We start from the raw sequence: 15,275 nt of genomic DNA on the forward strand, positions 1-15,275 counted from the left end.
AGTCAGACGCCTACTAATATCGATGATTCGTTTTTAGATCGAATCAATGAATTGTTAAACGAATTCAATCAATGGCACCAGCGTGACCAAGAAGAACAATAACATCGTCTATCATTTTATTTTTAAATCATATGTTACTAATTTTATGCTTTATTGTAGTCCATGTATGTTGATATACTTATTCCATGATAATTATATGTTTATCCTTTTGTGTGATGTAAATTAAATGCTGAATGGCGGTTCATGCAGGGAAAGAACATATCAATATTCGCATATTCATTCAAAAACATGAAAATTCTTAATGGAGTACCCTCATTTCTTATTGAATTCCTAAAAAACAATATTTATAATGAATTTTAATAATTTTTTTGGATTTTTTTTAAGCTTTATTTTGACCGATTCCCGATCCGGATAATCGATTCGCCGATCCGGATCTGTTTTTTGGAAGCCTGATCCGGGTCACCGATCCGTTTTTTAAACCATTGGTTTATAGAGAATGGTAATATATAAATTTTGGGAAAGATTTCGTAAAGAACTCTATTTTTTCATATTATTTCATGGTAGACCCTCTTTTTGTTTTTCTTTCAGGCGGCATAAGTAAATTCCTAAAGATTTCACCACATCCCCTCATCTAATCTCCCTTTTTTATTGAGTTTTGATCATAAAAATTAACTCCAAAAAATCTTTTTATATCATTTCAATCCAAAAACTTTTTTAATGGGGAAAAAGAAAAAAAGAGGGTTAACAAAATTTTTGAGTTGACATGGTATAAAAAAATTTGTTAGGGATAATTTTTATGGTCAAAACTCAATAAAAGAGAGATATATGAGATGAGGGGGTATGGTGAAATTTTTAGGCGTTTCTTTATGCCGTTTGAAAAAAAAAATAGAAAGAGGGTCTACCATGAAATAATATGAGGAATTAGGGTTCTATTTAATATTTTCCCTAAATTTTTTAAGAGGTGCATGTCATGAACTTTAATGATCATATAAATTATAGGTAGACAGTAAAATGTGCATAGAAAAAATAAATAGTAAGACATTATAAAATCCAAGAATACAAATCAACGTTTTGATTCAAATTTCTAAAAAGTTGAATATGTAAGTCGCATTTTGTCAAATGCACCCTAAAGAAAAATACAACGATCGATTCATTGTCCATAAAGTCATGAGTCTTGACTCAACACGTCACAAGTCACTGGTCCTGATCTGCTCCTGCTAGTCTTTCACCTATTTAGACCAGTTTATTTGAAGCCAAAAGATTTTATACACCCGCATGAGTATGCTTTCTATCTATTCCCTCAGACAAAATTCATCCTCCGGGACATGCTTTTTGAATTTTGAATTTTGGGGTTTGAATTTTGGGGTTGTTATCTCTATAACTCAGTAACCCAATTCATAGGTAAGTAATAATAAAAAAAAGATTTCTCACTCTCTATGTGCATAAAAAAAATGACATCTCAAGACTGCACAGGAGCTGTCTAATTTTTGCAACAACATTGTCAGGACCAAACCAGTAGTAGCATTGGTTCAGTTGGACTGGCTAAAACGGAACGGTTCACCGGTATAAGAAGACCGGTTTACCTTTTAAGGCTTTAGCCTTTTACAAATTTTAGTTGTGCAAGTTACAATGTTAAAAATTCAAAGTTAAAACCATACATGTAAAAAAAATAAAAACCATCAATCTTAGTATCCTATCTTTTTATACAAATTTTTTTGATAAATATTTTAATGGGATCTTCTAATTTATTTTAAAAAAAAAAAAAAAACTAAGAAAAAATATTTCCAAATCAGAAAACCCTAATTTCCTATACCTATGAAGGCCCAAACATAATCTCTTTTTCTGTTTTTGCATTTCCTATATCCTAATTTGTTCTAAAATAAGTTGCCGATATTGACTCTGGAGTGAGACAGCTACAGCTTGTGGTGTCTCGTTACACACATCAGTGGTCGATTTTTCAGCACTAATAAGGGAAAATACCTCGAAAGTTCCTATACATTGATAACACCCCAAAACAAACAAAAATAAAAATTTCATTTGATAGGATTTAGATGTGAGGCTAAGATGGTATCTCCTTTTCTTTTGCACATCAGTGGTATTTTTGTTTATCAAATTTGGATTATTTAGAATTAGTTATGAATACAAGAATTTGCTCATTTCTTCAAGAGTGGTGTTCCCATGTTTATAAAGAGTAAGCACCAACAATTGATCGAGTGAGGAGAGAGTAGATTTTGGCGAGAGAAAGTTGCAATGGACGTGGAAAAGGTTCTTCACATGAAGGGAGAAGGAACATATAGCTATGCGGACAATTCAGAGTTTCAGGTCTTTCATCTGAACACTGAACTGCAGCTTTGTTCACCATTTTCTGTTCTTTTTCTGGTTTGGAGGGATCATTTAAACTCTTGATCCATGAACCATGTTCTTAATTCCTCTTCTTTCTTTCTTTTTCCTAATTTTTGCCGCAGGGCAATACCTTGAACAAAATGAACTCCATCATTGAAGAGGCAGTGATGAATATGTTATCAACCAATTACCCTGAGAGCATTGGCATAGCTGATTTGGGTTGTGCCTCAGGACCCAACACCTTCTCCGCTTTAATCACCATCGTTGGTGCTGTGTGTCACATTTTCCGAAAAGAATCGAAGCCACTACCAGAGCTCCGGATCTACCTGAATGACTTGTGGGGAAATGATTTCAATTCGGTTTTTAAGGCATTTCCTTCTTTCCTTGAGTCGATCAGAGAGAAAGAAGAGGCTTTAGAGTCATGCTTTGTGGCTGGTGTTCCAGGTTCTTTTTACCAAAGGATTCTTCCTGCAAATAGTTTGCACTTGGTTCACTCTTCTCATGGTCTCCATTGGCTCTCCAAGGTATACTATCTGTATGTCCCCTTTTTAATACTTGTAAAAAACATGATCTTCACCATTATAACTTTAACGACTCCTCTCTGTTGTGTTATGGTAATAACGAGGGTGATGACAAAAATGAAAAGCACTCGTGATGTCCAAGTAACAGGTGTTTTTTAATGGAGTAGCCACTATATGCGACGTTTCTTTCTTGGGAAATCTAGCAGAAATCTCTAGCCTTGAGGCTTTTGCAGGTTCCTGAAGGTCTCAATGACAAAGCAGGTTTGCCCCTGAACAAGGGGAAGACACACGTATCTCAAAGCAGCCCTTCTTCTGTTCCCCAAGCCTACCTTCACCAATTCCAAAAGGACTTCTCATTGTTTTTGAAATTGCGATCGAAGGAAATGGTATCAGACGGTCGAATGGTATTGAGCTTCGCGGGTCGGAAGACTTCAGATCCCTGTGAGAAAGAAGATACCTTTTATACAGAGCAACTTTCAGAGGCATTCGCCTTTCTGGTATCGAAGGTAAACAACGATTTCCCATTTGTTTCTTTGAATAATAACAGATAACAGGACAACCTTAGGTACTCTGATGTCTTAAATACTTAAAAACATTTGTAATCGAAAAGAGGCGTGTTTGAGAACTTTGATTTCATTTATGCAAATTATTAATGCATCAATAAGCATTCGATGCATGGAGTAACTTGTCAAAGATTCAAATAAACAACTGATATAATTGTATACAGGGAGTTGTAGATGAGGGGAAATTGGATTCCTTCAACATGCCTAGGTATCATCCATGCGAGGATGAAGTTCGAGAACTGATAGACAGAGAACAATCCTTCACAATTGAGCGATTTGAGCCGTTCGAGCGCTGCTTACAAGATTGGCTCCCACCTGACATTGGCGACCACGGAAGGTACTTGGCAAAGGTCCAACGTGGAGGACTTGAGGTCATGATCATTCACCATTTTGGAAAAGAGATTGTTGATGATTTATTTGAAAAATACAGTGAGATACTAAACAAGGTACCTCTCATAGATTATCCCAAGAGATTGGATTTTGCACTTGTGTTAAGAAAATCAGATTAAGTATATGGATGAGAAGAGGACCAGTGTTGCCTTGTGTAAGGTTTTCATACAAGCCTAACGGCAATTTGAGAATACAAAGTGTACCTCTAATATCTATGGTGTATATCATGATTATCCAAGAAAAACTCTTTAATGTAGAACCAAGCTTCTGATTGAAGTATTCATGTTCATTTGATTCATTGATAAATAAAAAAGCAATTAAAGTATCCACGTTCATCAATTACACCATTTAGCTAGTACTCAGTGCAAAGTACAGATGAATATAACAGTGAAAATGTATAAAATAAGATTGTTTAGTTTTAGCACACGAAGGTCACAAGCACTATTTATCATTAGATGTGAAATTGGCTGATTGCGATTGATTGAGTACAAAGCTCAAAATAAAATTCTATCAGATTTCATATCTGATGACTAGAGGTAATTGTAATCTCGTTGTAGTTTGTACTAAAACTAGGTGGATAAATGTAAGGGGAAATGAACAATATGGAGGAAATAGATGTAAGGGGAAATAGACATTTCAAGGGCACCAAGTCGCATGTGTGTGAAGCTTGGATCTTGCCACTTTTGAGTCACAATGTCGATTCTAGATCATGAAGGCATGTGAAATTAAGAAAAGTAATTGGTGACCTGTCTCTGTCCTAGTTTTCTATGGATTAGAACACCAAACATATCACCTGTCATTGTAAAGCCATTTTGCGACAATCTGTGAATTTATAACTCCAAAAATATTTCAGTGCTAATTTTTTGTGAAGAAATAAAATTAAGGGCTTAGAGAGAGAGCGTAAAATAGATCATTTTTAAGGCTTAAATCAAATTTTTTTTTTTCCATGACCGCTATGTTCTAGATAATGGACCTATGAAATTCTGGATTCAAAATTTCATTTGTTAAGATGGAATTTGGGAGGGTGAACTAGTAACTGCATATGGTAATACGCCTATTTCCAGCTTGCAGTCTCAACTGTAACCGAAGGAAGTGCCTAAAGGGAGAAAAAAGAAGAACTAAGCAGGCTTACATCGCCTTCACTGACAAAAAGGCAAAGTTTTTTTAAATAAATGGTTCATCCAAACTGGGCCTGTCATTCAACACTTTGGCTTATCCTCTTTCAATAGGAACTCCTCGCCTTCCGCTTAACTTAGAGGCTACATGAATATTTTGATTTTTGAATTCCTTGAGCCATTAAATATATATTCACCATTTATTTGATGAAGTCCTAGAGCGTATAGAAAAGAGATTGTCCTAGCTAAATATTTTTGTTGAACAAAATACAAACATACTTTAATATGCTTGGTGCGCTTATGAACTCTAGGTTCGTATCAATATAAATTGTACTTTTGCTACCACAATATAAGGGAGTGGATGGCGAGAGCTCCACATTCAAGTCTACTAATAACCAGTGAAACTGTAAAATCTCAACCATTATTTGAGCAATGGCTCAATACTCAGCTTCGGCTATAGGCTGAGCAATACATTTTTTTTATTTTTGCTCTTCCAAAAAAGAATGAAGTCACCAAGAAAAATACAAAAATATGTAATAGACTTTTGATCAGAAGATGTCCTACCGCAGAAAGCTCAAGAGTGGAAGACAGAGAACAATAGAGTACAATACCAAATCTAATGAATATGACGTAAATGAGGAGCAGTCAAGATTTGACTGACGAGAATGAATAACATAAGCAATGTCTGACTGAGAGATGGCCAAATAAATCAAGTTTCCAACAAGTCATATGTAAAATGTAAGATTAGGAAGGGCCTTACCATCTGTAGATTGAAGTTTGACATTCAACTCAATAAGTGTGTTAACGTGCTTTGTATCATCAGCCAAACAAGCTTGAGAAACGGAATATTTTGAATATTTGAGTTGAGAGGAGAATTAGAAACTCTAGGCCTAAAAATATTTTAAGAATCCCAAATCTTTAATCTCGAAAAGTAGACAAGTTGCTGCCTGATTAGATTAATGGTGGCTTCACCTTCACCATAATTGATAATATCATCGACATAGTAAAAGAATTGTATGTCCTCTGCATTGGCATTATGGCCATTAAAAGCCTTGTGTTTGCCAAAACAATTCTCAGCCATAGTGGGAGTGACCAGGAATGCTAAGGCCATCAGAATTTGTGGGGACTGGGATATGAAACGGCCTGAATACCCCATATACATGAGGCGAAGTTTTTGGGATGTGTTGAGAACTAAGAGAATTGAGGGTTTCCTCTAGTCATGCTCGATAAGAGAACGCCAGATGTGGTGGGAACCAAGGCATTTGATAAGGGATCAGTTGATCCCAAGTTATTTGTGATATTTCTGTGTGTGAAGCCCTGTGTGACTAAACTAGGTTTTGAGAGGACATAAGCCCAAATCCTTGACATATTTTGCACAATGTGTGTGTAAGAATTCGTAATTTGAGAAGCCGTTCTGATGAGGTAAGAAATCTACTAAAAACATGGAGACCGGACCATTTATTGGGATAGCTTTGACAAGTCCAATAATATATCCCAGCTTGAGAATGTGGAATATGGGCCAATTCAATTGATTTGAGAAAGTAATCTGAGTTTCTGGAACTAGTACAGTGGAATACCATGTAGCCTAACCTCTTGAAGGATCCTAATTTTGTAAATTAAATTTATTTGAAGTATCAGACTATTCTATTTTGATGAAAAATTATTAAAAATGATTTATTATGATTTTAAAAAAATAAAAATTTTATTTTGAGGAAAAATGGTGTATTTAAATTGTTGTGTGGAAATTTCAAGCAAGGATAGTCACAATACTATAAAACTCTTGAAAATCGACTTCATATGGTCTCCAGACCATCACAAATGACTTCAGAAGTTCGAAAAACCCCCAACCCCCAAATTTCAATCCAAAAGAACCTTCCTAATTCCCACTTTACAAATATGGGCGGTTTCTATGCTATTCAGGATTTCACATGAACTAGTTTCCATAAATGGCAAAATCTTGCTACACTTCCTCAAAAAGTGGTGAACTTTGTGCCATTGAATCTCATGATCCCCAAGTCGAATCAAGCTAAAATTTGGGTATGTTGTGCTCCTCGATGAGCACAATCGTTTGGTATAAGCCATGCACATGATCAACAACTGGATCAAAAGATTCTAGAGAGAAGTCTGCAAAAGTTCAATCTTATGCAAAATATAATTTGTGTGACGTCTTCATGCTCCAATGACCATAACTCGATATCTGATGGTCGGATCAAGCTCGAACATAGTGTATTTCATTCAAGACTAGATTATCTTCGATTTCATGTAAGAAAAGTCATGATCAATGTTTGGGAAGGTGCTCATTCAAGGCTCGAAAGTGGGCACAATTTTTTAGATGACAAAAAAGTAGTTTTCTAGCGACTTGTGGGGATCGCAACTTGGTTAATTAGAGGTTATTTCATATTATTTTTTATTCAAAATGATCATGTCGACATCCCCTTCGATCTACCAACAAAATAAACGTAATAAACTTGGCATTTCCAGAGCAATCGATCAAAGAAGAAAAGCAACATTTGCATAAAAATCGTGAAACCCAAAAATATCAAGAATATCATGAAATCTCTATGGTTGCTTGCAAACCACATATCAAAATGATCGCCTCGAGACAATCTACATTTTCCCAATGTTAGATCACCCGTTCTAGTGCTAGAGAAGACGGACTAAGACCCATTGCCATGTTGGTGCGAAGAGGCCCTTTTACAGGACTTATTTGGCAATTTTTAGTTTTGTTCAGGGTCTTTTGGTCATTTTTTTCTTTACTCAAATTTTCACTTTATTTTTGTAATTTTTATTTTCACTCATTTCTTATGGGTTTTGAGCGATCACTTTAGTTCAAAGGGGTAGCTCTACCCCAACTCATGTAAGTTTTAAAGAGATTGGAAAAGGCTTGAAAGGTTAAAGAAAGGCTTAGAAAAAGGGAATAAATCTCTTTTGCTTTGAGTGTTATCGAAACTCTAGTACTTTGAAAAGAGGAGAGAGAAATATTTTGGCTAAAAAGCGTTGGACCTTTTGCCTCTAACCCTAGGTTAACTATTTTTAGTTAGCCTAATTTGAGTGCTACCCCACCGTGATTAAGTCTCTACACTTAGTCAATGGTTGAACCTTAACATAACCACACCTCCCAAACCTAGCCTACTCCATATCTTACCCTCAAGCCTACACCATACCCCACATCTAATCCTACACTTCACTCTAGTCCATACCATACCATACACCCCTAACTCCTACCATACCATACTCATTAGACTATAGTCTATCCTATTCCTTAGCCTACACCCTATCCTACACCACACCTTTGATGCTCCCTATACCTCATTTAAACCATTTAGTCTAGGTTAGCCTCCGAAGGTGGCTCTTCCAACACCGGGCTCTTGACCCAACGAACCCTATGCGGATTTTTCCAAGGTGCTTTGGCTACTCGCCAAGTACCCTTGTTTGTTGTCTACCCACAGCCTAGGGGAGTTGCCGGTGGAATTCTATCGGATATTGGTTGACCCTATCTCTAGACTAGTACCCTTTGCTCATTGCCTACCCACTTCCTAGGGGAGGTGCTGCCGGAATTGTCGGATACCCTCTCTCTAGCCACTAGTCTAGCCTACCCTTGAACCTAGCCAACCCACCGCCTAACCCAAGGCATGCGAGCCCATTTGAGACCCACATGTTCCCACTCACCAAACCAAGCTTGAACTCACTTGAGCCAAACCCGAACCTACTTGAACCAAACTCGAACCAAACTTGAACCAACCCAAACCAACCCTAACTAAATCGAGCCAAACCAAGGAACACATAGGACACATCTAGTGAGATTCGATGTGTGATTCGAGAGGAAACTGAGGCGGCAGAGACCGTAAGGGATGGTAACCAAACTGAGTCTGAGAGTGCCCAGATGGCCTTCTATGGCAATGCCACACCGAGATCTAAGAGGGCGAGACGCCTGGATATATCCAACCCCAATTTTCGAGGTAGGCAATACGTCACTTTAAATTCGTTGGTTTTCAATTGCATCACACCTTATCTGCATGCACGGCATGGGCACACGGTGTCAAACACATGCTCACACACGCGCACATGAAGGGTGCAAGTGCGGGGGTGCCACCGAACAATAAGATAGTTTAAAATGAAATATTAGGGTTTCAAGGGCACGTGAAAAATTTAGGAAATTTGGAGGTGATATTGGGGCATATGATGATAAGGTAATAGATCCACACCATCCAATAATAGGAAAGTGCGGTGATGTATACGGTTAGGTCTTTAGCTCTCTCAATCCTTGGATTGCTCATTGGATGATCCAGATTTAGTTTAACTTAAAATCCACACTTGAACTTCCTATAAAAAAAGCACAAAACTACCTCAATAACTCTTATGAACTCACCTCATTCATGATAAACAAGGACAGCTAGAGAGGCACGCCCCACACTTGTAGAGCCCATTTTGTATATTAACACTCATTGAGAGGGTCAGAGTGAGTAATGGCCCTCACCATGGAGCCCTAGCTTGGCACACCAACACAGTATCCTCCGATGAACGTTAGCTATGGGCATCTCCATGCTGCTGTAAATCCGTCAAAACAGTAAGTAAATAGTTCCTTCTTGCTCCATCTTCATGTGTGTTGTCAATGGTTTCTGGTGCCTCATTTTTATGACATGGTGTAATTTTTTATCATGCTTCTAACAATTTATGTAAGCCCATCCTTGTGTAGTCCTTCCTTCCTCTCATTGTTATTCCCGCATTGAAGTTCACTTAGGGCCAAGTTTTGTGTGTGATGTATCTGCTCCTATAAAGGTTATTTTTTATAGGAGGAGATTTTGCATCACCATACCAATATTTTTTTTTATGATATAATCCTTATTTTTATATATTTTTTAGATTATTTTTAAATGTCTTCTTTTTTTTCTATACGTCTTTGAGCTAAGCTTATTTGGAGTTTTTAAAGTTCTCTTTAGCTTTGACTTGGCTCTTTAACTTGTTCTAAACCCTGATTTGAAGAAGATGAGAAAGAAAAGGCCGGTTTAGTGAGAAACAATGCTCAATTTCGTATAAGATGGGGGGGGGGGGTTGAAAGAGTCCATGAAGTAGCCATGGATCTGGAAAAAGTCTTTCACATGAACAGGGGAACTGGGGAATATAGCTACGCCCAAAATTCGCACATTCAGGTAACCATTCTTCACCACAGATGCTTGTTTTAAAAGTTATTTACCTATTTCTTCATAAGTTTACATCTTCAAATCCATCAGCACAAACACACAGATTGCCACTCTCCTTACTATGTCCATATGAAAATTATTTTTTCCGCAGCCTTTTTTTTTCTTTCTATGCAGAAACAATGTTTGGATAACGTGATGCCCATAACACAAGAGGCAGCCATTAAAATGCTTTCTACTGATTTTCCTAATATCATTCGGATAGCTGATATGGGTTGTTCCTCTGGACCCAACACCTTCTCTGTCTTAAACACCATCATCCACGCTATCTGTCTGAGATATCAAGAAGTTTCTAGGAAAATTCCAGAGTTTTCAAGTGTATCTCAACGACTTGCCTGCAAATGACTTCAACTCAGTCTTTAGGCAACTGCCTTCTTTCTATGAGTTGATGAAAGAGAAAGAAGAAAGGGTTTGTGATTCATGTTTCGTGGCAGGTGTTCCGGGTTCTTTCTATCGGAGGCTCTTTCCGGCAAACAGTTTGCATTTTGTTCACTCTTCTTATTCCCTGCAATGGCTCTCTAAGGCAAGCTCAAGTTCACTAGCCACAACAATATTTTCCTTTCAGTGTGCTGTGACTTGAGTTGGGTATACAAATTGGAGAAATAAAAACTTTCAAAAAAAATATAAAAAAAAATAGCAAATGATCGAATATTTTATGATCTTTTTGTATATGATTTGAGTCTCCATTTTTATATTCTCTTTTTTTGAAAATATTTTCACGCGAACCAAACTTATCAAATTTGATCATTTCTCTCCACAAACCTCAGTTGGAAGTAGAGCGTAGAGCATGAGAACGTAGTGCTCTTCACACTAATAGCACTATGTACTTGCTCCCTTTAAAAGACCTACTTAGGAAGCTTTTCTTTCTTTTAAATTCTACGATCCACTTTAAAATCACTAGAAAAGTATTGAAAAAAAATTTAATTTTGAGTTTCTAAACGCTTAGATTGGACCGTTCAATTCTTGCACAATGTTTTCTAACGTATAGGATCATAAAAATACTCACAGATCAGGTTTATCTATAAAAATGAATGTACAATATGCTCCCACAGAAGCACATAGCGATGATGAAGCTTATCTATACACATTTGAAATTCTTGAAAATAGATGATTCAGATAATGTACTAAAAAAAGAACTATTTTAAGGATTTGAGCTTATTATTAATATTCATAAATATCGAAGTTGAGATGATCAATTTGAGAGTTTTTTAGTGTCAGAATCAAGCTTGTCCATTGGATTTTTTAGCTGCACCTTATTTGTACATTAGAAGGTAAGGTTGACACCTTATATAAACTTTTTCCTTATTAACAAATCATTACTTTCCCTAAACAAGTTTCTTGTAATAGTTAGTTTGATTATCAAGTAAGAGTATTTTTGAAATTTCAGAGAATCACAACGATGTCTCGAAGGTGAATCTTGTTCTGTTCATTAGCGATAGTTTCTACATTGTGTTCTTCCTAACATGAGAAAGGCACTCATTTTTCATAATTCCATATGTGCTGAGTTACCAATATAAAACATTTTTTTTATTATAAATCAACCACATTTTTATTAAATAAACCATTCACAATTCATTCTACCTTAATTTTTATATTTCAAAGAGTTGTTGAGATTAGATAATTAATGATGCTGGTACAATACCGGGTTTTCTTAATATGAAAAAATTTAATATGATCCACATGGTTATGATAACAACATAGACATAAGGATGAACGAATGACATATTTAGCGAAAGCCCTTCCTCCATCACTATCCAGTCGATTTATGAAACGGTAATAACCTTATGATCATGTTGTTATCATGAATCTACATTGTCGTGATCGATTGCTGCATGAATTGTCTTATATAGTATTGAGAATAATAATTGGAAATGTATTATAAACAGACCATTTACTTTCGATAAAAAGAGGCCACAAACGTTTTTATTCGTCAAATTTCATATCTGGTGGTTGCACACACCAAGACATCCAATTTGATATCTAATGATTAGAAGTGATTGCGGCCTCTTTGTACTAAAGATAAATGGTCTCATAGTATACAATCCCATGTTCATATTGTCTTAAAAAAAAAAAATAATACAAAATATACAAAAAGAAATATGTTTTTTATATACAAGTGATTAGATCACGAGTGTCTCATCAAGAACTTATCTAAAAGAAAAAGATTATGTGAGCTACGGGTTCTTTGAACACTAATATCTTAGTTTCTTCAAAAGAAATAAAAGCAAGTGTCAGCTTTCAAGATACATTTATTTGCAAACAGTTTTCTATAGAAGCGAAGACTTTATGCCATGACAGGTCAAAGGCCACGGTTTGCCCTAACAGATACAAGAGAAATAGATCTATTTGTTCTCTATTGGCAAAAATTTGAGTGCTCTTCAACTTGATTATAACTAAAAATACCTTTCCTCATGGTTGCCCACCGTTTTTTTTGTTTCTTGTAAAGTTGCAATGTTATACATGGTTTCATTTTAATTGGACAGTATAAATTTGATACATTTTTTAAGCTATTATCAAGAAGTAAAGAGTGATTTACATGTAAAATGCGAAATGCTCCACTTATATGCGGACATTACAAAGAAGGTTGGTTAGCGCATTTTTTTTTTTTTTCAAAACTGTCCCTTGGTTAACCTGAATTTTGATTGTTATTATTATTTAGTTTTTGTATTAGTAGAGCAGTGCCTTAAAGATTGGGGCACTTCCCTACTTATGAAAAAACTAAAAAAATATTAAAATTTAGGTTGATCAAGGGGGATTTTGAAAAAATTAAAAAAAAAGTGGGTTGACCAACTATTTTTGTAATTTCCACATAAAAGTAGATCATTTTACATTTTACCTAAAATTCTAGGGTCTATACGTAAACCACTCAAAAGTGAAATATCTTTTAAGACAGTATTACATCTACACTGTCCAAATAAAAAAGACAGTATGCATTACTCAACCTTACTTGTACTGGTAAGATTGCTACAATATTTTTCCTTGTTTTTGCTGATTTAGAAAAATAAGTAAAGAGCACATAAGACCGTGCAGGTTCCAGACAGCCTCTATGATGAGGAGGGTTTCTCATTTAATAGAGGGAAGGTATACATATCGGAAACCAGCACTTCATGTGTTGCACAATCCTACTCCCTGCAATTTCAAGAGGACTCGTCGTCTTTTCTGAGTTGCCGATCGAAAGAGCTACTCATGGGTGGTCGATTGCTATTAATATTCCCAAAACGTGATGGCGTTCTTAATGACAAAAAGGGCGTCTTCATTTGGGAGGCACTTGGTGAGGCCTTGCAGGTGAAAACCCAAAATAAAGCACCCAAATTTTTATTATGTAACTAACTTTATAATACACAGATTATTAAGGGCCCGGTTCGTAAAAGGCAGAGGTTCTAGACAATCAAAGTAAAGCACACCTTCAAATAGTGTTGAGAAATGTGATTTCAATAATGGAAATCTTTGTTATCGCCTTAACATATATATTTTTCTCTCTAATTATAAAATTTAAAGCTTAAAAAATAGTGTAGATTGAGCAGATCTATGAAAACTTGAAAATTGACTGTCCAAAACTGTATTACAAGATGCACTATTTTCCAAACTTGAAATCTGTTTATTTTTTTCTTATGTTCATACATCTCGAGATCGAGAAGATCAATTTTGAAGATATTTGGAATCAAAATAACTTCTTCTAGTAAAATTTTTGAAGTGCACCATGATTTGATTGTTTAGAGCCTCGCACTTATATAAACTTTTTCCTAGTATCAATCATCCTCAAAGTCAAAGTAAAACTTGGCGGGTTCGAGTACATCTGATGAAATATATGACGGCTGGCCGTATTTTTCACCTTTGTGCGGGAAACGTATATTTGAATTCGGAGCTCGAAAGGTCTACCAAATCAAGTTTCACTCCAGAATATTATTCGAACCATCCACTTTAATCAACATTAGATCTCGCGTATTTTATGCTTAAAATCATTTTTCTTAAAAGTTGGTTATGGAGTGCATCAAAATACTCCAAAAAAGGGTTTGGGTCACATAAATTTCCTTAATTAATTTGTCTGGTGCATCCCAAAGACATATATAAAGAAAGTGAAGTTTCTTCTTCTCTTTTGACTCTTTTTAGTCTATCATTCTTTAAATTTTCTTCTGGAAAATGAATTCAAACGAAGTGTCACAAACTGCAGGTAGTGTTGAACGAGGAAAAACTGTATTCTTTTGATTTGCCCGTACATTATCCATGCGTTCGAACGCTTTGAGTTATTACTTAGTGATGGGCTCCCAAAAATCTAGTGGCCATCACGGCAGAGACATAGCCATGACTATTAGAGCAGCAGTTGAGTCGATGATTACCTACCATTTTGGGCCTGAGATTATGGATGATTTGTTCTTAAAATATGCTGATATATTCAACAAAAAACTATCATTCAATGAGCTCAAGCCGACTGATTTTGTGATTGTGTTAAGAAAATCAGCATGAACAGATGCTGCCTCATAAGATTTGTTATTTTCAATTTTCATATTTTTGGGTGATGGACGACAGTTTTAGCTTCTCTTTGAGAGCTTTTTATGTTAAATTTGAAAAGATTATATGCTCCAAAGATTCATATGCGAATTTGTATAAAAATAAAGGAAAAGAAAAAAAAAAACCATGAAGGTTTCTATAAGGAAGTGATGAATTGATTTGAAACTAACAACACTAGCTCCAACAAATTAGCAAAACTCACATGAGTTCACGAAAACCCAACAAAACTCCTAACTCAACCCTATTTATGGACTTTATTTAGACCTCGTAATGTTAATTATATTCTAATTAGAACTCCTAATTAAAATTAGACCAGAACTTTATACTTTTTCCCTTAACGAAATAAATTAAAACAAACGCATTTTACAAATTACCCTAAAAAAAATGCCTTGATTTACTGTAGGCATAATTTTTCACTATGATATCAACATCACCATTTTTACCCCATTTCAGAAATGGCAGAACGTTGGACAAAGGTGATCTAGCTCTGTATATACAATTTTTAATTTTTCTATTTCTCACCAATTAGAACACTTAGAATGGTCCAATAACAATATATTCAACTCAAACTAATAGAATAAATAAATAAATCAGTTCTCACTTGCTGCTTCTATTTACAACTTTCTTTTGTTGAAT

General features: G+C 35.5%; 1 protein-coding gene and 1 pseudogene across 2 annotated transcripts; both read left to right on the plus strand.

Annotated features, from left to right (window-relative positions):
• Positions 1–1,996: 1,996 nt before the first annotated feature.
• Positions 1,997–4,142, plus strand: LOC18422517 (putative jasmonic acid carboxyl methyltransferase 2). The gene is made up of 4 exons (XM_006878430.4): positions 1,997–2,322; positions 2,466–2,867; positions 3,098–3,370; positions 3,592–4,142. The coding sequence occupies exons 1-4, from the start codon at positions 2,251–2,253 to the stop codon at positions 3,934–3,936; spliced, it is 1,092 nt and encodes a 363-aa protein (XP_006878492.1). The 5' UTR covers positions 1,997–2,250; the 3' UTR covers positions 3,937–4,142.
• A 5,172-nt stretch (positions 4,143–9,314) lies between these two features.
• Positions 9,315–14,721, plus strand: LOC105420805 (putative methyltransferase TCM_000336; annotated as a pseudogene). Its single transcript, XR_016051061.1, has 5 exons — positions 9,315–9,499; positions 9,916–10,082; positions 10,248–10,653; positions 13,161–13,415; positions 14,302–14,721. The product of XR_016051061.1 is annotated as a putative methyltransferase TCM_000336 (transcript).
• The last annotated feature ends 554 nt before the right edge of the window (positions 14,722–15,275 follow it).

This window comes from Amborella trichopoda, chromosome 3, assembly GCF_054954075.1.
Source record: "Amborella trichopoda isolate Santa Cruz 75 chromosome 3, AtrichopodaSantaCruz75HAP2 v2.0, whole genome shotgun sequence".
Classification (NCBI taxonomy): domain Eukaryota; kingdom Viridiplantae; phylum Streptophyta; class Magnoliopsida; order Amborellales; family Amborellaceae; genus Amborella; species Amborella trichopoda.

What these genes read in the sequence shown, in the direction of transcription:
- LOC18422517 (XM_006878430.4), top strand. Translation starts at nt 2,251, where the DNA reads ATGGACGTGGAAAAGGTTCTTCACATGAAGGGAGAAGGAACATATAGC. An exon ending in CGGACAATTCAGAGTTTCAG is followed by an intron (nt 2,323 to 2,465) that starts GTCTTTCATCTG and finishes TTTTTGCCGCAG; the next exon opens with GGCAATACCTTGAACAAAAT. An exon ending in GTCTCCATTGGCTCTCCAAG is followed by an intron (nt 2,868 to 3,097) that starts GTATACTATCTG and finishes AGGCTTTTGCAG; the next exon opens with GTTCCTGAAGGTCTCAATGA.